General features: G+C 49.2%; 1 protein-coding gene and 1 long non-coding RNA gene across 2 annotated transcripts in view; one reads left to right on the top strand and one right to left on the bottom strand.

The window, feature by feature from the left end:
* The window catches only part of XPNPEP2 (X-prolyl aminopeptidase 2), a 29,833-nt gene that overhangs the window by 4,296 nt on the left and 873 nt on the right, over positions 1-24,664 (top strand). Inside the window, 19 exon segments of the mRNA XM_049872381.1 lie at positions 667-777; positions 1,913-1,976; positions 2,991-3,095; positions 3,340-3,426; positions 4,327-4,473; positions 8,920-9,021; positions 9,672-9,753; positions 10,083-10,278; positions 10,600-10,689; positions 11,829-11,938; positions 13,099-13,176; positions 14,232-14,303; positions 16,882-16,890; positions 16,892-16,940; positions 19,615-19,684; positions 20,327-20,431; positions 20,827-20,886; positions 21,354-21,430; positions 24,018-24,107. Coding sequence (XP_049728338.1) covers positions 667-777; positions 1,913-1,976; positions 2,991-3,095; positions 3,340-3,426; positions 4,327-4,473; positions 8,920-9,021; positions 9,672-9,753; positions 10,083-10,278; positions 10,600-10,689; positions 11,829-11,938; positions 13,099-13,176; positions 14,232-14,303; positions 16,882-16,890; positions 16,892-16,940; positions 19,615-19,684; positions 20,327-20,431; positions 20,827-20,886; positions 21,354-21,430; positions 24,018-24,107 — 1,704 coding nt within the window.
* LOC126069244 (uncharacterized) lies at positions 728-24,099 on the bottom strand. The gene is made up of 3 exons (XR_007515891.1): positions 24,033-24,099; positions 3,362-3,484; positions 728-814 (listed from the first exon to the last, which is right to left on the bottom strand). It is a non-coding gene; the product is annotated as an uncharacterized LOC126069244 (long non-coding RNA).

The following is a 24,664-nucleotide window of genomic DNA, read 5'->3' as shown; positions in this document are numbered from 1 at the left end:
CAGGTTACCAGGAGGTGCCAGTCCCTGGAAAAGGACATCATGCTTGGTAAATTGGAGGGTGAGTGAAAAAGAGGAAGACCCTCAACGAGATGAATTGACACAGTAGCTGCAAAGAAGGGCTCACGCATAGCAACAATTGTGAGGATGGCACAGGATCAGGCAATGTTTCCTGCTGTTGTATATAGGGTCACTGTGAATCGGAACTGACTTGACGGCGCCTAACAACAACGATGTCCTAAATATTGCATGAAGCATACTAAAACATTTTTTGTCATTTATTTGAAATTCAAATGTAACTGGGCGTATTATAATTTGCTAAATCTGCCAACCCTACCCCAAGATATCCAAAGAGGAACTGTCTGCCTGCCCTGGACCAGTGTCAATGCTCAAGTCCCTGCAGCTCTCGCCCACACCCCAAACTCAGGGCCAACTACTGCACAAGGGGTCCCTCTCCTAGCTTTTCAGCACCTCCACTCAGCCCAGGCATCTTACTCTAGACTAAACCACAACACCAGAAGTCCCCCCAAAACCCCCATCAGGACATCCTAACCACCCCACCCCACTCACCTGCTGCCTCAGGAGAGGCTGGGGCCCCAGGCGCCATTTCCCCTAAGTAACATGTATATCTCTGTGTGTGTGTCATCGTGTCTTCCTGTCATCTGTCAGTACCTCCCGGTGACTGCAGTCAACACCACAGTGCAGCTTGCAGCCCTCCGCCAGCAGATGCAGACCCAGAATCTCACCGCTTACATCATCCCAGACACAGATGCCCACATGGTGAGGGACAGCTCCTTTCCCGCTTCCCCGGCTCGGCCTATGAGAACAAGCCGCCAACAGGAGGCTAAGACTCAGAAGACGACGGCAGAGAAAGGATCTGACAGACCAAGGGAGGGAAGTGGGGAGCTTGGACACGGTCGGTCGGTAGTTTGAGGGCAACTGAAAGAAAGTATCCTTTTACATAAGAGGGAAGCCACTGCCAAATCTCCTTGAACTCAAGAATATAAAAAACTTCAGAATTGATTTGGATCAGTTGCTAGATGGCAGTCAGATCCAGAAAGAATATTTGGTCCTTCCCTGCCCCAGAAGGTTAGAATGTGGGCTGGGGATTAGGCTGGAAGAATTCTAAACTCTAAGAACCTTCCAGCCCAGGCCTTCAGGTAACATGCTTTGACAAAGGTCTCAATGAACAGGTTGGATGGGGTGGGTCCTGAACTATATGAGCTTGGAGGTATAGGTTAGGGAGAGACAGACAGGAAACAAAGTGGCCTGAAGAAGAACTACTTTTCCCAAAGCAGCCCCCTACCCATGCAGCCCAGCCTTTCTCACCACTGGCTTCACCTCCACCCTGCCCAACTTCCCAACAACACTGGCCCAGTTAGAAGAGAAGGCATTTTCAGGTTCAGTAAGACTGCTTGAATTAGTCTTCCTACCTGCTGGGAAGAGCTAAGAACCTTGGGTAAGTGTCTGAACCTCTCTGAATCTCAGTTTCTTCTTCTGCAAAATGGGAATAATGAGATCTGTCTTCAAGGGTTATGAGGATTAAAAGATGATAATGTAGAAACCCAGACCGCTGGAGGGGAGGACCCCAAAGAACCAAAAGACAAGAGTCCAGACTGCACAGAATTTGCTTTCTGGCTAGGAGACAAGGCTGCTTTAGGGAATAGTGCAGTGTAACATTGAGTCCAGTGCTGGACTGTGGGATTTAGACTCCAAGAGATACAGTTGTTCAAAGAAAGGAAAGATACTGAGAGCTAGGGGGATTACAGAGGGCTTCTTGGAAGAGGTGCCAAGCATGCTTGGCCTTGTAGACTGGTTGGATCTGACCAGACAGAAGGAACTGGAATGTGGCCAGGGGTCTTCCAAGTGGGAACTAGCTCCATGAAAAAGGCTAATGATGGTGTTGATTTCCTAGAGTGAGTACATCGGCAAACATGATGAGAGGCGTGCGTGGATTACAGGCTTTACAGGATCTGCAGGTGACAGCCGTTACCCAGCCCCCATTGCTTCTGTTGGTAGAACCAGAGGCCCTGGCGTAGCTGGCTCTCAGTAGCCCAGACCCTAAGACCTACCGTCCAGAGGCCAAGCCACTTTCTCTCTCTGCCTCCCTCTGCTGCCCCCAAAAGGGTCACCCCTTCAGGTCCTCCGGGGCACACATCTCATAGCCCCAGGCTACAGTTTTGCATGGGGCAGATAGCCCTGCTGGCTTCCTTCCAGCGCTCACTGCCTCTGCCACAGCCTGGCCCAGCCCAGCACTCCCTGGGCTCCATTTCTGGGACAATTGCTACTTCCACATCTAGTCACTAGGGGCTCACTGAGTCCCTTGCCATGATGGCTTACTTGCGGACCAAGTTTTACTTGGTCAGTCCTTTTATAAGTAACATCACCTTACATGGCCAAATGAAACCCAAACATAGAGGTCAGTTTCTGAAGGAGCCCCCCACCCTGATCCTGGAGCCTTGAAAGAAATGCAAGCTCCCCTTGCTGTTCCTCAAACATTCCTGCCCCGGACTTTAAGTTCACCTGCCTTGCGCATCGTGGGCCCTTCATCTCTTTGCCAAATTTGCTAGGTTCGCTTCTCCACTTGTCTTCAACTAAGCCTCTGGCTTAGTGGCCCTATCAGCCACCGAGTCTTGACACCAAGTGCCATTTTTCCTGAGAGCACCTATATGTGGCATTGGCTCTTTCGGACTGCCAAAAGCAGACCTCCCCTTCTTTTCCTGCTAAAAGTCTTAATGACCCCCTCCAGAGGCCCTCAACACACCTGTAAAACAGAGATGCCTGCCTGACCCAGGACGCCTGTTCTGCCCACTTCCCCCCCCCCAAAAAAAAAACTTCCCCCAAGGCTCTCTTTAACATCTCTTGCCTCACTTCCTTCCAGTGAAGGCATGGAACTCTTTCCAGAAGCCCCTTGTGATATTCACACACTCACTAACTAAAGCCACAGTTCTCTGCCTTCACCATCACCTCCAAGCTTCTCTGTTCTGCCCCAGGAATCGCAGTGGTGACCCTGGTGAAAGCAGCTCTCTGGACCGACAGTCGCTACTGGACTCAGGCTGAGCGGCAGATGGACTGCAACTGGGAGCTCCATAAGGAAGGTAGAGAGCTCACAGAGTTGTGTCCCCCAAGCCCTGGAACTGGGACTAGGTTCCAGAAGGTTTAGGTGAGGCATACATACAAGACCATATGGGAAGCTCAAGGAAATGTGAGGCTACCATTAAACTTTGAGGTTGATATCTAAGAGGACACACATGGCCGGACCATCACAGACAGATGTGTGGCTAGAGGGCCTGAGGCTGCCCCAAAAGTGACCTCTGACTTTCCTTCCTGTCTTTCTCATAGTTGGCACCACTCCCATTGTCACCTGGCTCCTCACTGAGATTCCAGCTGGAGGGCGTGTGGGCTTCGACCCCTTCCTCTTCTCCGTGGGTATGTTCTTCCCTCAGTCCCTGAATTTGTCCGTGCCAATGAGGGTGACTGGGCTTCCCTGGGAAGAAAAGAAACCTACATTAGTAGAAGGAGAGGCAGTGTGACTATAAGGATGGAGTGTTTGACGTTGTGGTTGCAGAAGATTTTGCAACAAGAACGTATTCATAGATTGTGCAATTAAAATACGTTTTAAAGAATGAATACAATTTTTGTTCAAGTCATGGGTGCACAGACCCGACCTAGAAGACTCAGGGAATCATTACGATTTAGCAGATGAACAGGCCAGGATGTCCTTGAACCCAGAATCACTCTCTAGGCCCTGGAAATCTGCCAGTTATGACCCTAAAATCACTTGGTAGCCTCCTTCTGGAAAGTGGATTAGAAGGATCAAAGGAGTTGGGAGAGCCTCTAAGTAGAGAAGCACGGCCCTTTAGGGAATCCAACTCCCTGAGCTCTGGGGTTCCAGCTCAATAGCCAGTTCATGCTCCCCAAGGTGGAGTCCTCATGAATATGTACTGAAGAGCTCCTACTTCAGAACTGGCTTCTTTGCCAGCCTGTCCAATGGCCTGAACATCACATTGAAGCACTGTTAGAATGGTTAGTGCCCAAACTTGGCCAATTGGCTGTGGACAGCGCTGGGGTGGGCTCAGGGCAATTAGGCTTTGAAAGCAAAAAAGGAGATGGTGGGAGGACCCACCCCAGGCTAGGGCAAGCACTCCAGGAGGGCCAGACTCTTTGGGCAGGATCTGGGCTGCTGGGGCTGCAGGAGCGTGACAGGAGGCAGCGCGGACAGGACTAACTTTGCCGGAATCACAATTTTCCCTAAGGTATTAAATAAAAAAAAAAAATTTTTTTTCTAAACATGGACAGAGCACAAATGACTCCTTCCTGTTTCTGCAGGCTCCTGGGAGAGTTATGACCTGGCTCTCCAAGATTCTGACAGACAGCTAGTGTCCGTCACAGACAACCTTGTGGACCTGGTGTGGGGAGCAGACAGGCCTCCTGTTCCAAGTCAGCCCATTTATGCCCTGCAAGAGGCATTCACAGGTAGTTCCATTCTCCTTTCCAACATGTAGTAACATGGGTCCCCGCTGCTGCTCCTTGGGGCTGGAAAAATCTTCATAAGAGGGACCAGAGCAATGGCCCTCCAGCCTTAGTGGGCACCAGAATAGCTGGGATGCTTGTTTCAAACGCAGATTTCTGGGCTCCTCCCCTCAGAGTCTAAGTCAAAAGGTCCTCAGATTATATTTAGAAACATGCTGGGAAAAAAAAAAGAGTGTTAGGATTTGAAACGATAGGGAACAGGAAGGGAGGAAGCAAGGGAGTCAGAGAGAGATGAAAAAAAAATCTCTTTAAAGAGAGAAGAAACATAATATGAGTTGCTTCTCTGGTAGTGGAGACTGGTTTGTAGTGAATCACTCGAATCTTAACTTCTGGTCCCTCCTGTAACAAGGAATTCAGATTCCTGAGATTACAGAGGTCACGTAGGCCAGGGGTGGCCAGAGGGAGTAGACTGTTCGGGTCAACAGTCTGTGGCGCTGATTAAGGGTCAGATTTTGATTGGACAACAAAGGAACGTTAATCAACGCAGAAAAATCTAATATAAACAACCTTGATCTCATTGGCATCATCTAAATACTTCATAAAAGAACCTTCTGCTCTATGATTCTTGTAAGTAGTAACTAAAATTCTGACGGAGACCAGGCTACAGATTCTGAATCAGTGTCTTGGCTGTCACCACCCCTCCCTCCCCGGGAACTCTAAAGGAGCCAATGGTCTTAGATTCCTAGTAATATCCTTGGGCAATCAGAGGTCCCTTTCCACAGTAGGGTTCCATGCACATTTCTTGTTTGAAAAGGAGTCGAAAAGGCAGGAGGGAAATTTCAAAATAGCAAGTATGATGAAACATGTTAAAATAGCTTTATCGGTTCTGATGTAACAGGATCATTCCCTCTGTAACTTACCAAAGCAATTAAAGAAACTTGCTATCCAAGACTGTTAAATCAGAGACACACACACACACACACACACACACACGCAAACCTCATTTCATCCAGATAAAAAGGTCAGAGTTATGCCCGGAAGGGGAGGGGATGAAAGGGAAAAACCTTCCAGGGACTGGGAGAGAGTCAGTGTGGGTTGTCACTTCCCACAAGAGGAGGGATGCTGAGCAGTCATAGGCTGCAAATCAAGGAAAAGTCATCCGGAGCCAGAACTGGGCCTGGAAGCCCAAGAACAGAGTTCAGCTTAAATAAGTGTATAAAGACAAGCGAGCTTTTCTCTCCAGCCAGCCACTCACAGGTTTTAAAGGGGTTAAAGGACCAAAGGAAGGACGTGGAAAGTTAGTTACTCAAAAATACCTGTATACATCAGACAATTGAAATTCGGCTCCATTTGTTTTCTTGAAAGTGTATCACACCCATGAACACTGAAAGCATTATGCTAAGTGAAGGAAGCCAGACACAAAAGATCCCATATTGTATAATTTCATTTATATGAAATGCCCAGAATTGGCAAATCCAGAGAGACAGAAAGGAGATTAATGGTTGCTAGGGAGGGGGAAATGGGGCTTGACTACTAATGGGCACAGGGTTTCCTTATAGGATGATAAAAAAAAAAAGTTCTGGAACTAGATAGTGGTGATGTTTGCACAACTTTGTGAATATATTTAAAAAAAATAAAGGAGCACCGAACTGTACATTTTAAAATAGTAAGTTTTTTTTTATGTGTATTATACCACAATAAAAAAATGAAACAAAATCAACCTAAAAAGACATGTATCATACCCAAAGCTTTGGTTCTTGTTAAATAGTTTTATCTGTTTGCATAAAGTTACTTTTAAATAGTATTAAATTATTATTTATGCTAATCTATTGGCCCAATTAGGTCCCTGAGTAGTAAAAGGAGTTAAGTGTTTGGCTGCTAACCAAAAGCCTGGAGGTTTGAGTCCATCCAGAGGCACCTTGGAAGAAAGGCCTGGTGATCTACTTTCCAAAAATCAGCCATTGAAAACCCTGTGGAGCACAGTTCTACCATGACACACATGGAGTCGCCATGAGTCAGAATCCACTCGATGGCAGTTGTTTTCTTGCTTTAATGGATCCAACTAGGACCCTTAATGCTTATGGCCTCCTGCCAGCAAATTCCTAGCCCTGCCTAGGGGCAGACTATTTATATGCATTGCAGGGGGCAGGGATAAAAGATGAAAATCAAAGTCCTAGAACTGGAATGCAAGCATCCCAGAAAGAACAACTCTGTGACACAAAGGTTAAGGACAGATTTGGGGACTGACAATGTTATGAAGAGAGTGCGGTGTCTGTGCACATTGAGTGTGAGCCATTCAGTCAGACAGGCCTGGATGAAAAGCCCAGTTCTACCTCTTGCCAGCCGTGAAACCCTGGATAAGTCCTTGACCTCCCTGAAGTCTCTGTTTCTCACCTGTAAAATGGTACAAAAAACCAAAACCAAGCCCAGTGCCGTCGAGTCGATTCCGATTCAGAGTGACCCTATAGGACAGAGTAGAACTGCCCCATAGAGTTTCCGAGGAGCGCCTGGTGGATTTGAACTGCCGACCCTTTGGTTAGCAGCTGTAGCACTTAACCACTACGCCACCAGGGTTTCCAAAATGGTACAAGTAAGGATTAAAACAGTGTACACGAAGTGCTTAGCCCAGTACCCTTGGCTTAGTAAGCACTGGAATTACTGCAGGGCAGAGGCTTATCATGCATGGTCTCAGCCCTATCCTTTTGCCCTTGAACTTGAACTGCTCTCTTGATAACTGTTTCACATGCTTGTTTATTGATCAAAAAGTTATACCAAACTTACTATATGCCCAGGAGTCACTGGGTGGCGCAAACGGTTAAATACTCGACTACTAGCTGAAAGGTTGGCTGTTCAAACTCACCCAGAGGCACCTTGGAAGACAGTCCTGGAGATCTGCTTCTGAAAGTTCAGTGCCTTAAAAATCCTATGGAGCAGCCAGCCTCCTTTGCCATGAGACCAGAAGAACTGGATGGTGCCCAACTATCATTACGGAACATTTTGATCAAAGATTCTACAGAAGAATCCTGATCAAAAGGGGGAAAATGCAGACCAGAATTTCAAATTTTCATGGAATCCAGAATTTCTGGAGCCATGGAGGCTGGATGAATCCCTGAAACTGTTGTCCTGAGATAATCTTTAAACCTTAAACCAAAAATATCCCCTGAAGTCTTCTTAAAACCAAAGAATATTTTAGCTTAACTAGTAAAGAATGTCTGCTTTGAGCATTATGCTCTTTTAAGAACTATCTATACGGGATCAAATTGACAACAGCAACTGGAAGGATTAGACAGGATGCTTAGGGAAGAACAACTCAAAAAAGAAGAGTGAGAATGGTTGCACAACTTGAAGAATGTAATCAATGTCATTGAATTGTACATGTAGGAACTGTTGGATTGGTGTATGTTCTGCTGTGTCTATTCTCAATGACAGCAACGACAAAACAAAAATTTTTTTTAAAATGCTGTGGAGCAATTCTACTCTGCACACATGGGGTCGCCATGAGTTGGAATCGATTCGACAGCAATTAACAACAACTATATGCCCAAAATAACATTCTTCGTGTTTGTCAAGTATTTTTGCATTTGAGTCTCATAACAACCCAGTTGAGGTAAATACTATTATTATAATCCATCTCCACTTTACAGATGAGCAAAATGAGACAGAATGGTTGTACAACATTGTGCATATAAAAATGGCAACATTTATGTTAGATATATTTTACCACGATAAAAAAGAGGGGGAAAGGGAGAAGAAAATATACAATGCGTTTGCTTATAAGAAGAGCGCATTAAAGAACTTTGGAAGCTTGAACCAGAACCGTTAATGTTGGCTGCCTCTGAGGAGAGAGGCTGGCTGACTTGAGGTCAGAGAAGGAAGATTTTTCCTGTGCGCTCTTCTGTACCTTTAGAATCTTGAACCAGGTGAACTACCCAAAAATAAATAAAAATTTACATTAAAAAAAGAAAAAAAAAGTGAGACATAGAGGAGTTAAGTAACTTGCTCAAGGTCACCCAGCTAATAATGGCAGAGCCTGGAGTTGAACCTAGTCTGGCTTCAGAGCCCATGCCCTTAATAATCACACAAGCAAAGGGTTTGTTTGAAGAAACGGTTCCACTGCTTAAAAACACTATTGCCCTAAGGGAGCCCTCCTAGGTTTGCTCCTAGGTGGGGCAAACAGATTGCAGCTCAAATGCTAACCCAAAGGTTGGCAGTTCAAACACATCCAACAGTACCTCGGAAGAAAAGCCTGGTGATCTGCCTGATTACAGCCAAGAAAACCCTATGGAGCAGTTCTGCTCTGTAATTCTAACACAAGGGGTCGCCGTGAGTCAGAATTGACTTGATGGCAGCTAACAACAACAACCAGGGAGCCCTCCTAGGAACAGAATGCCAAAGGAAAGATGTAGAGGGTATATCACTGACACATTCTTTGGTCTCCTTTGCTTCTAGGGAGCACCTGGCAGGAGAAAGTCTCTGGCATCCGAAGCCAAATGCAGGAGCATCCCAAAGCCCCGACGGCCGTCCTTCTGTCGGCACTTGATGAGACAGCTTGTGAGTATGGATACGTGGACATGGGTGGCTGCCTGGGTCCCCCAGCCCCCAAGTGTCCTGTGCTCCCCTCAAATCAGCCATGTACCCACGTATTTCTGAGAGCTGTGCGGCCTTGGCCTGTGGAAACTGAGAAGGCCTAAGGGGGCAGCAGCTAGGGGGAGATAGTTATGCAGAATAAGAAAACCAGGGTACCTAGGGCAAGCTGCGGCCAGCCCATAGGCCACCAGAGAATGGACTGACCATGGTGACAAAGTGCCTCTGTCTCATTAAGGGTGAGCGGACCTGCAAATACCTCCCAACAGCCTAACCACTATCCCAAGCACTCACACGCCCAGCTTATCACCCAACGCAGCCCTACATGCCTCAGGGCTTCTTACCTGGCCCCCATGGCTGGGCTTTGGGAATTCTAGGAGCCCGTTGAGACTTGTGTGCTACCTTCTGGCTGGGTATTTGCATTTTTCTGGGGGCAAAATGTCCGCAACTCTCATCAGATCCTCAAAGACCCCCCCAAAAAAAAAAGAGACTGAAAAACACTCATGGGCGGAGGATGCAGGTGGGCTGCTGGGGAGTTTTTGGAGCCAAAGCAAAGGTATTAGAAATGCTGGATCAGGCAGATCAACCTCCAATAGCCAGTCAATCCTCCTCTCCAGGGCTCTTCAACCTGCGCAGCAGCGACATCCCGTACAATCCCTTCTTCTATTCCTACGTGCTGCTCACCGACTCTACCATCAGGTATGGCTTTGCCTTGGCTTGCTGCCACAGACTTCAACTTCTACCTCGTCACTGCCTGGCCGCTTACCCCTCCCCATCTGCAGCCTTGGGGCTGCCCCTGAGCTTGGTGCCTGCCCCAGCACCACCCTCTAAGGAGCCTCCAATTGACTTTTCCTGACTTCTTGACCTCTGTTCCAATTGTATCCCAAGTCTGGTCTGCTTGACTCCCTGGTGCTGGCTTCCTCTGGCCTCCAGGAATAAGGGGTCTATGCGCCTCCTGGTCTGCCTCTGGCCCTTTGTGTTGCCCTTACACATCCTCAGGACCCTTCTGGTCTTCCCTCCCCGCCTAGGTTGTTTACAAACAAGAGCCGCTTTAGTTCTGACACGCTGAGGTATCTGAACTCCAGTTGCACAGGCGCCATGTGTGTGCAAATCGAGGACTACAGCCAAGTCCGAGACAGTGTCCAGGCCTACGCCTCAGGAGATGTGAGGATCTGGATTGGGACCAGCTATACTACTTATGGGGTCTTTGAAGTGATACCCAAGGTGAGCTGCCCCAGTCCAAGCCAGGTACTCCCCTTTAGCCCTAATAAGTCTCAACCTGAAGTGGGGCTTTGGCCATTCAGTCAACATGAATCAAGGAAGCCTTCCTGGAGAATGGGAGGGTGGGCTAAGCTGAACCTGGAAGACGGGAAAAGACCTAAAGAGTCAGAAAGCACAGAAGGAGTGGGCATTGCTACAATAGGGAATGAGCAGACTCCCCTCGCTGGGACTTCCTGTCCGTCCTTTTAAAATATCACTGTGCCTGGGAGGGTTCTTCTATATCTCCTTTTTTGTCCTCCCACCCTCCTCTCTGTCCCCTGACAGGAGAAACTTGTGGCAGACACCTACTCCCCAGTGATGGTGACCAAGGCAGTGAAAAACAGCAAGGAGCAGGCCCTCCTCAAGGCCAGCCATGTAAGTCCACGTGCAGACAGACAGAGCTTTGGGGAGCTCTCTGTCTGATGGGCAAGGGAAGAAAATCCTTCCGAAGGAGCCTGGAGAACACCTGCAATGAAACAAAGACATGGACACCAAACTCCTGGCCACCTCTTACCCACAGTACCACAGTACATTGTTTTAGCGCCTGGACCCTGGAGCTGGGGTGTCTGAGTTAAAACCCCAGCTCCACTCACTAGCTAGCTGGGTGACCTTGGGCAAGTCAAGCTCACCTCTCTGGGCCTCAGTGAACTCATCTGTAGAATGGGGATCATAACATTAATGTGTAGCACAGGGTTGTTGTGAGGAGTAAATGACCTAGTATACACAAAGTGATTTAAGCACCGCCCGGCAAGTTCTAAGTGTTAAATTAGATGATTTACTCACTGTACCGATTTCCTCATCCCACCTAGAGGATGGCTCAGGCTCTTTGATATTCCTGTGAAAATCGGGATTGTTGTTGTTATGTGCTGTCAATTCCAATTCATGGCGACCCCATGTGTTTCAGGATAGAACTGCTCCATAGGGTTTTCAAGCCTGTAATCTTTACGGAAGTGGATCGCCAGGCCCGTCTTCCTTCCAAGGCACCTCTGGGTGGCTTCGAACTGCCAACCTTTCAGCTAGTAGTTAAGCACCACCCAGGGACTCCTTGAAGATCGGGATAAACCTCATGTTTAAAAACTTTGTCTTACGGAAATTCTAAAACATATGAGAAGGTACAAAAAATAGCATAATGAATGCCCAAGTACCCATCACCCAGATTCAACAGCCAACTCAGAGCCAACTTGTTTCATCTTTAATCCCACATTTATCACTTTCACCCTCACCCTCCACTGCTGGATTATTTCAAATCGTAGATATCATTTCTTCCTCAGTACTTCAGTAGGTACTGCAGTAAGTATCTCTAAAGATAAGAACTCTTTTAAAAACATAACCACAATGCTATGATCATAAATACAAGCATTAACAATAATCCCTTCGTGTCATCGAATAGACAGTCGAGCCCTCATGGTTTTAGAGCTGCAGATCCCAGACCCTCATCATCCCTGATCTCCTTCACCCCTGAGCCCGTGGCTGAGCCCACACCTTAGCCTGCTTCTCTGCTTCCCCTGCTCCAGGTGCGGGACGCTGTGGCTGTGATCCGGTACTTGGTCTGGCTGGAGAAGAATGTGCCCAAAGGCACAGTAGACGAGTTCTCTGGAGCAGAGCTTGTGAACAAGTTGCGAGGGTGAAGGACCACCGCCATCTTTTTAGTGTGGGAATCTGGGGGCAGGGATGGGACCCCTTGGGTGGTGAAACAGTAATGTGCTCAGCGGCTAACTTAAAGGTTGGAGGGTTGAGTTTCACCCAGGGGCACCTCGGAAGAAAGGTTTGGCGATCTATTTCCGAAAAATCAATCAATGAAAACACTATGGAGTGCAGTTCTCCTCTGACACTCATGAGGTTGCCAGGAGTCAGCCAATTCGACAGCAACTGAGTTTTTTGTTTTGTTTTGCGGAGGAGAGGAGGAAGGGTGGGAGGAAGGGAGGAGGAATTGATTTTCTTCGGTTTTCCTACTTAAGAGGGAAGATCTTCCTCGTATTTGGGGGATGTCTCTGGAACACGGAGTTACAAGTTCTTACGTGGTGTGGGAGCTGGGCAGGGAATGTTGGATGACATTCCCCAGTCCCTGCTCAAGGTGGGACAACTTAAAGGGCCACAACCCAACAGCGCCCCCTAGTGTCAGCTTCAGGCCTGGGCTCGCTCTCCTTGGTAAGGCTGGCTTAGGGTTGCCAGGGCCAAATCTGCCCCTGAACCACCGGAAAATACCAAGTTCGGGAGAGGGCACACTTGGCCCAGGCTGTGGAGCGGACTGCAGGTTCGAGGTGCAGGACGCTGCTGTAGGGCTAGGGACGTTTTCAGATACAGAGAGCTAGGGTTCTTCACTCTTGCTTAACCACTAACTCACTTTGGGGTGTGTAGCCCTTGGTTTTCCCATCTGTGAAACGGAGGTGAAGGCGGAATAATTGATGCCTATTTTTTTTTTTATGGTCCTTTCTCTGACTTTGACGGGATGGGGCTGGGGGAGATGGAACCAGGAGGTGGGGCTGGGGGAGTTAAATGGAGTCAGCCCCAGACTGCGGCAGCTGTGCTTTCATTTTGTTCTGGTTGGATATGCTGGGCCCAGCCTAGCCCCGGGCCCACTCATTGTTGTTGTTAGGTGCCGTCGAGTCGGTTCCAACTCACAGCCACCCTGTGTACAACAGAATGAAACAATGCCCAGTCCTGCACCATCCTCGCAATTGTTGTTAGGCTTGAGCCCATTGTTGCAGCCACTGTGTCAATCCAGGCTGTCAGTGAGTGGGCCCACCCCTTGATTACTCCTTATTCCTGCCTTGTGACTTCCAGAGAAGAAGAGTTCTCCTCAGGACCCAGTTTTGAAACCATCTCTGCTAGTGGCCTGAATGCTGCCCTGGCCCACTACAGGTACCTCAGGAGAAAGAATTTTCTAGGGTCCTGTAGGGGGCTCCTGATGGGAAGGTCAGGGAAGGGAATGCTCTGGGACCATTTCTGATTTCAGGCCTTCAGCACTGTGGGGGCTGGGGGATGGGTGGAGCTCAGTCCGGGGTTGGAAGTCTCTTTGGAATTAAAAGGTTTGAGAGATCTCTCCCCCTAACAACCTGGGACTCTGTGAGTACTCAGGGCTAAGGAATCTGGAAGGGAGGCAGGGATATACTTGGATGTTTTTCCTCAGCATCCTATTAGTTATTTATGTTAGCTAATTCTTAAAGCTCGTGAGCAACTGTAGAGAAAGGCCTATTTATTCAGCCCGAACCAACCATAATGGGCCCACGATGTAGGCTAGCCAGCTCTTTGGCCTCATAGAAAACTAACACCTGCAGGCCTGATGAAATTTTGGGGGGCAAGCTGACCAGATGCCTCAGCCTGATATGGGCACAGCAGGGAGAGGTCAGATACTCCTCCAAGGGATGACCTGGCATGTCCCAGAATTCTCTCCCAAGCCTTTTACTGCTCTGCCCCAGCCCTTTCTGCCTGGTAGAGTGGGAGGGTAGGTGCTCCTCCGCCCTACCAACTCTTGCTCCTCGGCCCCACCCTCAAGGGACCCTCCCTTCCTGTGGCCTGGCTTCTCAGGGCCTTTCTGCTCTCAGAGGCAGTTAGCAGGAAGTTCTAGAAAGAACACTAGCCTGAGCCTCTGGGACCTGTGTCCAGGCCCCACTCTGTCATTGTTCTACTGCAGGTCTTGTGAATGTCCCTTTGGCTCTGTAGGCTTGTCCCTCATTACGTAAAAGATGGCCAGGCCGGAGCCTACTAGCAGGATAAATGGGCATGAGCTGAGGACATTGGCAGCAGAAGCGGAGTACCCTCCCAGAGCCCTCTGGGAGATACTGACTTCCCCAAAGGAGTTAGCCTGGAAGCCCAACCCCAGGGGTGGGGGGGCTCCTCTCCTGTCACTCAGTACCCCCTCCCCACCCAGGGCAGGGTCAGGCTGCTCCTTTCTCAGCCTTGTCTCCCCTCTCCAGCCCAACCAAGGAGGTGCATCGCAAGCTGTCCTCGGATGAAATGTACCTGCTGGATTCTGGGGGACAATACTGGTATGTTCTCCCCACCCTCTCCCTGCCTAGCTGCCTCAGCTCAGACACCCTGGGTGCCAACCCCACCTGGCTGGGCCAAGAAAGGCCAAGAGCCTGCCCAGTCTTTCCCATCCTGAGCCACAGGTTGCTCACCTGAGAAAGGTGAGGCCTGTATTGAATGAACGCTGAGCAGCCCTCCCATTTCCACACTGGTGGATCCCTGCATCAGAGTCTCCGGGTGATGCAAATGGTTAAGTGCTCAGGTGCTAACCAAAAGGTTGGTAGTTTGAGTCCACCCAGAGGTGCCTCGGAAGAAAGGCCTGGTGATCTACTTTTGAAAAATCAGCCACTGAAAACTCTATGGAGCACAGTTCTACTCTGACACACGTGGGGTCACTGTGAGTCGAAACCAATGGCAACTGGTTTGAGTCCCTGCATAGCGGGAAACACGCAGAGACCATAACAGCAGGGCTGCCCATGCTGTACCTTCATGAGAAGGAAAATGGTTTTCTAAGTTTGCATATTATTACTCAGTCTGAACAACCGGGCTACACGGGCACCCATCTTCTCATCCACTCATGCACGCCCTGAACACGGCCCATGCACCACCAGCACCATGCACCCTCCTCCACCCCCTCCCACCCTGCAAGTGAGGCGACTACGTCAGGTTGGGGGAGCAGGATCAGGCCTGTAAGAGCATCAGGCCAGTGAGAGAAGCAATCTCAGGGGGCGCCCAGGGCATGGTTCGGACAAGGCACACCTATTAGCATGGGTGTGTGTCTGTGAGTAGATATATGTGGGTACTCCTCTGAGTGTGTGCATACCCATGGGTGGGGTTATGGAGAAGGGTGCTCTCCCCTGCACCAGGACTCCACAATCTGTGTGTCCACCTAAGTACACTCCTTCATATGAGTATATAACCATGAAGTGAACGACACCCCTTTAGATGTGTTACCAGGGCCGGATTGCCCAATAAGCGAGGTACGCCCAGGCCCAATTGTGCCTTCCCACCAATCCACAGTGCACAGTTTCACATGTCCCCCCACCACATCGATTGTGTGGTGAAACCGTGTGAAATTGCTCACCACAGATTAGCAAGTAAATACAATTAAACCCGTGCATATCCAGGGCATACCGTGCTTACTGGTTAACCCGCCCCTGGGTGTTGCCTTCATACCATGCACAGCCTGAATACTTGAACATGACCACCTTGCAGAACAAGCTAACCCTGTTCCTTACAAATGTGTGGTCAATCATTCACACTGGAGCTGAGCTGACCTGAAAGATTTTCTCTTATCGTCTAAGAAGCAAGTGGACCATGAGAAGCTTGGGGTGGGAGGAAGGCAGGGGCTTGCTGAACTGATGGAGTAGCAAGCAGTAGTAGTGGACAATTTCCCAGCCTCTACCCTATGGAAGGAGTCCCTGAGTGGTGCAAACGGTTAACATTCTTGGCTGCTAACTAAAAGGTTGGCGGTTCAAGTCCACCCAGAGATGCCTCGGAAGAAAGGCCTGGTGACTTACTTCCCAAAAATCAGCCATTGAAAACCCAGTGGAGCACAGTTCTACTCTGACACACATGAGGTTGCTGTGAGTCGGAGTTGACTCCACAGCAACCCTAAGCCCTATGGAAATGGCGAATGTGCTAAACGACAAAGGCTGTTTGCGTGGCGCTGCCCAGGAGCCAGCATGGCGGCGCTCCATTTAGCAACCTTCGCTCGGCATCACTTCGGTGCTGTGTGACTGAGAAGGCCGATGCACAAAGGGGAAGTAAACTTGTGGGGGCGTTGCTGGATCTGGGGCGTGTTCAGAACAGGGTGAGGCCGGGGAAATGGTCACCTCGCTTCCTCTTCTCTCCTTCTGAAGAAGGCGCTGTGCCCTGTGACCTGCTCCCGGTGAGGAGCCACAGGCCCTGGGGCCATTTCTCCTACCCCCTCAGGTGGCCACAGGGGTTCTCCTGGTGAAGAGCTGCAGCCACAGTGGTTGGGAGTCAGACCTTTTGGCTTTGACTCACTGTGACTCTGAGCAAATCAATCACTGGGTCAGATCCATGTTCACAGTGGAGAAAACTGCGTGGAAGCCAGGCCTGGCTTCACTAATGCTCAAAGAGGGAACTGGTCTCCTGACCTCAATTGCCTCATCTGTGAAATGGGAATAATAAGGCCTGTTCTGCTACCCTTCTGGGGGGGGGGTGGGCTGCAAAAGTGTCTATAAGTAGTAAATAGCTATCTGAATGAGTGAGAGTGTTAGGATCATGTAATCTCTCTGGACCTCAGTTTCCCTACCTGCAAAAAGGGGACAGTCCCTTCTGCCTCCCAGGGAGCCTGTGAGAAGCCTTGCTTTTAGAACCAGCTTGACTCAAGGACACCTGGGTTTACAAAACAGCTAAAATGGGTGGGATATGTATGGAGGGGATCGGAACTGTCAGACAGCATGGTGGTTTTTAACTTGATAGCAGGTGAGATTTTGATGATGGTAGCTAGCTTTTCCCTTCTGCCTCCTACGCCACCCCCATTCCGGCCTTGCCAGGAAACCACATGGCTGGGATCCCTACCCCCAAATGTTCGTCAGAGCTGGACATAGTGACTTTCCTTCTTCACAGGGATGGAACCAGATATCACCAGAACAGTCCACTGGGGCACCCCCTCTGCTTTCCAAAAGGTAGGCATTGGATCCCCGACGTCCCCTACCCACCTTCACCCAAGGAGTACCCAAGCAATCACTCTGCCCAAAGCCCTTTCATTTTACAGAGGCTAAAGCTGGGGCCCCAAACCAAAAGCAAACCTGTTGCCATCGAGTGGGTTCCGACTCATAGCGACCCTATAGGACAGAGTAGAACTGCCCCGTAGGGTTTCCAAGGCTGTAAATCTTTTTACAGAAGCAGGCTGTCACATCTTTCTTCCGAGGAGCGGCCGGTGAGCTCAAACCACCAACCTTTTGGTTTGCAGCAAAGCACTTTAACCACTGTGCCACCAGGGTGCCCTAAACTGGGGCCCAAACCCAACCCAAAACTAAACCTGTTGCTGTCCACTCATAGCGACCCTATTAGGACAGAGTAGAACTGCCCCATACGGTTTCCAAAGAGTGCGTGGTGAATTCAAACTGCTGACCTTCTGGTTAGCAGCTGTAGTTCTTAACCACTGCACCACCAGGGTTTCCAACTGGGGCCCAGAGATGGGTGAATCATTTGCCCAAGGTCCTGTTGCTGTTGTTAGTTGCCTTTGAGTCAATTCTCATGTGACCCCATGTGTGCAGAGCAGAACTGTTCCCTAGTTTCCAAGGCTGTGACCTTTCGGAAGCAGATTGTCAGGCCTTAGTTCCGAGGCACCTCTGAGTGGGTTCAATCATTCAGTAGCTCAGAGCTTAATCATGTGCACCACCCGGGGACTCCTGCTCAATGTCCTAGTGCCAGAAAACTCAGCACTCCCTGTACTTTCCCTGAGACATTTCATGTCACCAACAGTGCCTTGGAAACGTGGTGGTGTAGTGGTTAAGTGCTCTGGCTGTTAACCAAAAGGTCAGCAGTTCAAATCCACCAGGTGCTCCTTGGAAACTGTATGGAGCAGTTCTACTCTGTCCTGTAGGGTCGCTGTGAGTTGGAATCGCCTCGACAGCAATGAGTTTCGAGAGTTAACAGTGCCTCAGCCCAGCTTATCCTTCTCCCATTTTAATAAATCCATGAACACATCTTTGTTCAGTGCTGTCCATGTGCCTAGTCCTCTGCTAGGTGCTGAGGGGGCAAAAAGAGAAAACGACAGCTGAGCAGGAAGGAGGAAGAAGAACATTCCAGGTAGAGAAAACGTATGAGCAGAGGCTCAGGGGTGGAAAGGGGCTGGAGATTTGTAGGAAACAGTGAGGGCAGGTCAGCCCAGGGCAGAGGCCAGGCCGTTATCTGGATGCAGTAGGGAGCATCTGAGGGTGAGGCAGGTCCTTGGGTGGTTCAAACGGTTTTGTGCTCAACTACTAACCAGAAGGTTGGCAGTTTAAACTCACCCAGTAGTGTGGGTGGAAGAAAGGCCTGGCGATCGGCTTCCATAAAGATTATAGCCAAGAAAACCGTACGGAGCAGTTCTACTGTGTAACACATGGAGTTGCCGTGAGTCAGAATCCACTCTGCGACAATGGGTTTTGTTTGGCGGGGAGAGGGGGGTGGTGGTGAAGCAGGGGCTGCATTTATGTGTCCAGCAAGCAGAGATTGATTGCAAGTCAGACATTGTTCTGGAAACAAAGAAAAAACAATGCTGTCCAGGCTTCAAGGAGCTCACAGCTCAATAGGTTGAGCCCACTGCCCCAGGCTGTCCTGCCAAGATGACAAGCTTGTGCTCTGTCCCCTTCACCACATTGCCACATGGAGTGACCAGGAGAAGGGGCCGCTGTCGGCCTGCCTCCCTCCCCCTTTCCACAGACAATAGACCCAACAAAGGAGGTCTGGCCTGCCAAATTATCAGTCCCTAAACCAAACAAGGAAACCCTGGTGGAGTAGTGGTTAAGAACTATGGCTGCTAACCAAAAGGTCAGCAGTTCGAATCCACCAGGCGCTCCTTGGAAACTCTATGGGTCAGTTCTACTCTGTCCTGCAGGGTCGCTATAAGTCAGAATCAACTCAACGGCAACAGGTTTGGTTTTTGTTTTAAACCAAACAAAGCCCTGGTGGCGTAGTGGTTAAGAGCTCAGGTTGCTAACCAAAATGTTAGGAGTTCAAATCCATCAGCCACTCCTTGGAAACCCCATGGGGCAGTTCTGCTATGTCCTATAGGGTCGCTATGAGTTGGAACCGACTCAACAGCACCTAACAATAAGCCAAACAAAAGGCTTTAAGAAAAATGAAGGGTGATCACAGTAGTAAGAGTGCTGACCTCTCTTTGAGCACCTGTTCTGTTTGAAGCACCTTACATCCACTGCTCTGCCAAATCCTACCAACAACTGTGTGAGCTAGGTACTGCTATCATCCCATTTCAGATAAGGAAACTGAGTCATAGAGAGCTTAGAGTCACTTGCCCTAAGTCTCGGAGTTGGTGAGTGGCTAAGTCAGGACTCCAGCCCACATAGTCTGACTCCAGAGCCCCTACTGTCACTACCATCTACATGTGTCTCCTCAGCGTATTGTAATAACTCCTGTGGGCCATCAGAGTGCCACATGGACCAAGTCCCAGCTTTGGGAGGGTCCCCTTCAGCTGCCTTTGGCCATCTTCCAGAACCTGGGTGACCACATGTGAGCATGCGCCCGCCCATACACACACACACACACACACACATCTGGGCCCACCCAAAGGCATGCACGCAGGTAACATTGCTCCTCCCTGGTCCTCCACGTACCTCCTTCTCTCCCCACCAGGAAGCATACACCCGAGTGCTGATAGGAAACATCGATCTGTCCAGACTCATCTTTCCTGCTGCTACCTCAGGTGGGTTTTAGAAAGCAGGCTGGGCCCAGAGCCTCAGGCCCTGATGTCACTGGACGTGGACCACCACCCTGGGAGGCAGGGATTGTATCATCATCATCTCACCCATTATGTAAATGAGACAGCCGGCCCAGAGAGAGAAACTGACTTGCTCAAGGTCACACAGAGGGTTAACGAGAGAGCCAGACCTTGAACTCAGGTCTCCTGCCTCCTGATCTAATGAGGTAGCTCAGAGGTGGGGGGACTCAGTGTGGGCTGACGCAGTCATAGGAGGATGCCTGGAGGAAGTAGGTGCCAAAGTGCTGAGTCTTGATGGATGGGGAGAAAATATAGTAGAGTCAGCAGTCCAGGTAATGGGTACAAGGTACAATGTTCCAGAAATAGGGGCTGGGCCGGCTGGGGAGCACAGGTAGTAGAGCCAGTCTAGGCATCAACCATCAGCCCCTCTCCACCCCAAACAAATTTCACTGTGTCATTGCATGCTCACCTGCCTCCCATGGGCCCCTCTCCCCAGGCTCCACCCTGGTGGGGGGGTGACCCTGAGGCCAGAGGGCAGGAAAGGGCAGTGCTAACAGCACCGCCCTCTGGGTGCAAGGTGGACAGCCAGGGACCTAGCAGACTGACTGAGTGCCGTCTCTCTTCTAGGGCGAGTAACAGAGGCCTTTGCCCGCAGAGCCTTGTGGGACGTTGGTCTCAATTATGGCCATGGAACAGGCCATGGCATTGGCAACTTCCTGTGTGTGCATGAGTGTAGGTGTTTCCTCATCACCCCCTGGGTCCCCCCTGTGTGATACCCTTCTGTGAAGGAGGTAGAGCATTTCACAGGTTTCGGAAATAACTAAGACCCACAGAGGAGTAGTGATCCACCCAAGGTGATGCCCCACGGGGTAAATGGCATCCAGGAGGGCACCAGAGAGAGAGGTATGTCAGGCCAAGGCCTAACGCTGACTGACATAGACCCCAGAGAAATAAGAACCACAGGCAATCTGGTCTGTACCAGGCCCAGGTAGGCAATGATGTGATGGAAAAGTGCTGCTAGTGATTTCCAGGGATCCCCAGTTACCTGCTCTTCTCCCTGGGACCTCTTGGCTTCCAAGCTGGCAAGTACAGGACAGCTGACACCGTACCTCAATCTCCCTTTCCAGGGCCAGTGGGATTCCAGTCCAACAACATTGCCATGGCCAAGGGCATGTTCACTTCCATCGGTATGGCTCTGGGACTGCTGCACCCCCTCCCACAGCTCCTCCCAGCCCCAAATGGCTACTCCTACCTTAACCTCAAGCCCCTTCAGCCCATGCCCTCTTTTTGCCTTTGGGAGCTGGTTCCCACCTATACATCCAGACTCTGAAGTCTCCAATCAAATGCTGGGGTAATAGGAAGAAGGCACACAGGAAGATGGGAGTATCTCTAGGGCCCCAGATGGGTTCTTAGGTCTTCCCCGCTGGGCCACGAGGGAGGGAGGATGAATCAGCGGTGTGCCTGTGGGAGATCTGAGACTCAACAGGATGCTTCTACTGAGCCAATGAGCATCTACCAAGTGGCAGGTCTGCCCAAGTCAACAGCCAGGGGGAGCCAGGCAGCCAGGCCCTCCAGCCACTCATTAATTGGTACAGGAAGCCTGGGGTCGGGCCCTCCCCCTGCTTAAAGCCACCAGCACCTCTGTGTCTCCCAGAACCTGGTTACTATCAGGATGGAGAATTTGGGATCCGAATTGAAGATGTGGCCCTCGTGGTAGAAGCAAAGACCAAGGTAAAGTGTGGCTGAGATGGGCTGGCGACGTGAACAGCATAGCAGTGACTTCGGGGCTGCATGGGGGTGGGTGTGGGGGAAGGTCAAAGAGGAAGGTCATTTCATGTGTAGACATGAATTTATTGGGAATCTTCCTTAGCTCTGTAGGAATTCCCTAAATCAGAGTTTCTCATCTGGAGAGGTTTTTTTTTTTTTTTTTAATGCCAGTGCTTGAGCCCCACTCCAGACCAAGTGAATCAGTATCCCTGCCCTAGATCATTGGTTCTCAGCGCACATAATAATCACCAGGGGAACTTGTTAGAAATAAAGATTCAGTATAATAGCAACCAACAAGATGAAATACCTAGATATAAACTTAAGAGGGCTTACATGGAGAAAATCTCTACTGAGGGACATAAAAAAGATTTAAGTAAATGCTGCTCTTTGGAAAGAAGCTTCAGTATGGTGAAGATGTCATTTCTCCCTAAATTAATCTATAAATTCAAGGCAGCCTCAATTTCAATGCTAACTGACTATGTTAGCAACTTCACAAAATGATACTAAAGGTTATTTGTAAAAATAAACATACCAAGATAGCTAGGTAGCTAGGAAAATTCTGAAAAAGAAGAGTAAAAGGGGAAACTAGCCCTATCAGATATTAATATACACTGTGAAGCTACTATAACTAAAACAGTGTGATAGTAGAGATGAAATAGAGACAACAATGGAACAGAAGAGTTAGTCCAGAAATAGACCCCCTAGTTTCCATAAATTAAATAGAAATGTAGTTTATAATAAAACTGACATTTCAAAACAGTAGAGAAGAGAGGGATTGTTCAATAAACGGGTGGGAAGAGACAACTGGCTAATGGCAGGGGGGGTGGTTAAACAGAATAACCTCGCTTTTATACCAAAATAAACTTGTAGATGGATCAAAGATTTAAAGGTAAACAATGAAACCATAAAATATTTAGAAGAAAACCTATATGAATTTACTTATAATCCCAAGGTGGAAAAAGGTCTTTTTGTGCCAGACTCAGAAGCCATGAAGGGAAAGAGTGAGAACTCTGACTAAATTAAATAGGAAACTTCTCTGTGGAAAAAATACCATAAGCCTTCTGTGTGGAAAAAAATACCAATACCATCAAAAGATGCCCGCCAAATGTAGTACCTATGACAGAGAAGGGGTCAACTTCCTGACTTTACCATGAGCTTTTGCAAATCCATGGGACAAAAATAGGCAAAACAGAAAAATGGGCAAAGGACATGAAGAGGTAATTCCCTGAAAAATCAACATAAATGGTCCATAAACATGAGAAGATCCTAACTTCCATTCTGGAATAAAGAGATACAAATTGAAACAAGAAGAGAATATCATGTCTCACCTATCTGAGGATGCCCAGTGCTGGCGAGTGGGTGGGGGAACAGGCGCTGTCATATACATTCTTGGGGGGAGTATAGATTCCTACAACCTTGACAATATCTGTCAAAAGACCTATGAACAATGCCTGCGTCTTTTGTCTCCACAATTCCTCTGCAAGACAGGTACCTAATGGATGTAGTTTCAAAAGTTCACCAACATGCCTGTTGCACAATGATGTTGGGTGTAGCATTGATGGTAACAGTAAAACATCCGAAACAGCCTAAATACCCAAGACTGATGGAGGAAACGATGGTACACCCACAGACTCCGGAATCTTATGCAGCCCTTAAAAACAATGGGGAGATCTGCTTGTGCAATGTGGAGCGCTCCTCCTAAGTTTACTGTTTAAGCAGGGCTGGGGGGAAGGTGCAGAAAAATGTGTATGGTGTGATCTATTTTGTGCAAAGTTTTAAAATATGTAGATATATATGCTACGTATGCCTAAAATGTTTTTCAGGAAGGAAACCGAGGCAGGGAGGAGACTTTCCATTTTCATTGTGTATCTTCCTGTACTGTTTGAATTTTCTAAGCACATACGTGCAAGTGTTCTCTGGGAGATGGGAATTATGGGCTATTTTTCTTCTTTAAACATAGATAGGTAGATAGATTTAAAAAAAAAACAGTTGCTGTTGGGTCACTGCTGACTTATGGCGACCCCGTGTGTGTCAGAGTAGAACTGCACTCCGTAGGGTTTTCAGTGGCTGATTTTTCAGAAGTAGATCACCAGGCCTTTCTTCGGAGGCACTTCTGGGTGGACTTGAACCTCCAACCTTACTAGCTGAGCAAGTTAATTGTTTGCACCACCCAGATAGATAGATACAAAAACCTGTTTCAAAATGATTTAAATGTAGGTTCCCAGGCCTTGCCCTAGAGATTCTGATTCCAATAGGTCTGGGGAGCAAGCCCCGGAATCTGCACATTTAACATGCTCCCTAGCTGCTGATGACACACACACTTTGAGAAATACAGACCTAAATCTAAATTTCAGGAATCAGGAGGGAAGCACCAAAGGTGGGGAGTGCTAAGTGGTAGACCAGGGGGGTTGGCCAAGGGGACTCTGGAAGTCTGGAGCCCATCCTGAGTCTCCAAGGTTGACAAGGAGCAGTTCCCTCCCTCCCTCCCTTCAGCCTAGCTCCTCCTTCTCCCTCACTTTCCGGTTTTCCCACCTTCCCTGTGGGTTCTTAGTACCCAGGAACCTACCTGACCTTTGAAGTGGTGTCCTTGGTGCCTTATGACCGGAACCTCATCGATGTCAGCCTGTTGTCCCCTGTGCAGGTGAGTGCCCCATCCTGGGCCCTTCCCACCTCCGCTCCCCACCTCCCTCAAGACCTTCCATCCCTTCCCATCTCCCAGGAAGGCACACACTTGTGGCACCTGTAGGCATATACAGGGCATTCCTCCCAGATTACCAGAGACCCTAGAGCTTCTAGGACTCTCCAGCCAGACCAGCCTGCCCAATCCCAGGTACTGGACTCCTGAGGCATCTGAACCTGGGGCTCTGGGCTCTACCACTACAAGTCCTGGAACTGTAGGCGATCCCTTTCTTTCTCTGGGCCTCAGTCCCCTCTTCTGTAAACTGGGGGTACTAATGCCTGCCCTACTTACTCTCATTCCTGGGCCTGAAATCCACCCCACCCCCAAAGAAAGTCACTATGACATTAACAGCCATGGTGGGGGACTGCCTCTGGAAAGCCCCAGAGAATGCCTATGGCTGTTGGTGGCTGGGAACCTATGGGTACTTGGGCCAAGGTAGGGAGCTGGAATAGCCCATCAGGGGATTGGATGGCACCCAGACCTCACGTCTTGGCAGCTTGGTCTGGGATGGCCCTCAC

This window comes from Elephas maximus, chromosome X (assembly GCF_024166365.1).
Source record: "Elephas maximus indicus isolate mEleMax1 chromosome X, mEleMax1 primary haplotype, whole genome shotgun sequence".
Classification (NCBI taxonomy): Eukaryota; Metazoa; Chordata; class Mammalia; order Proboscidea; family Elephantidae; genus Elephas; species Elephas maximus.
Note: the sequence above shows the minus strand (reverse complement) of the source record. Positions and strands in the feature narration are given on the sequence as shown.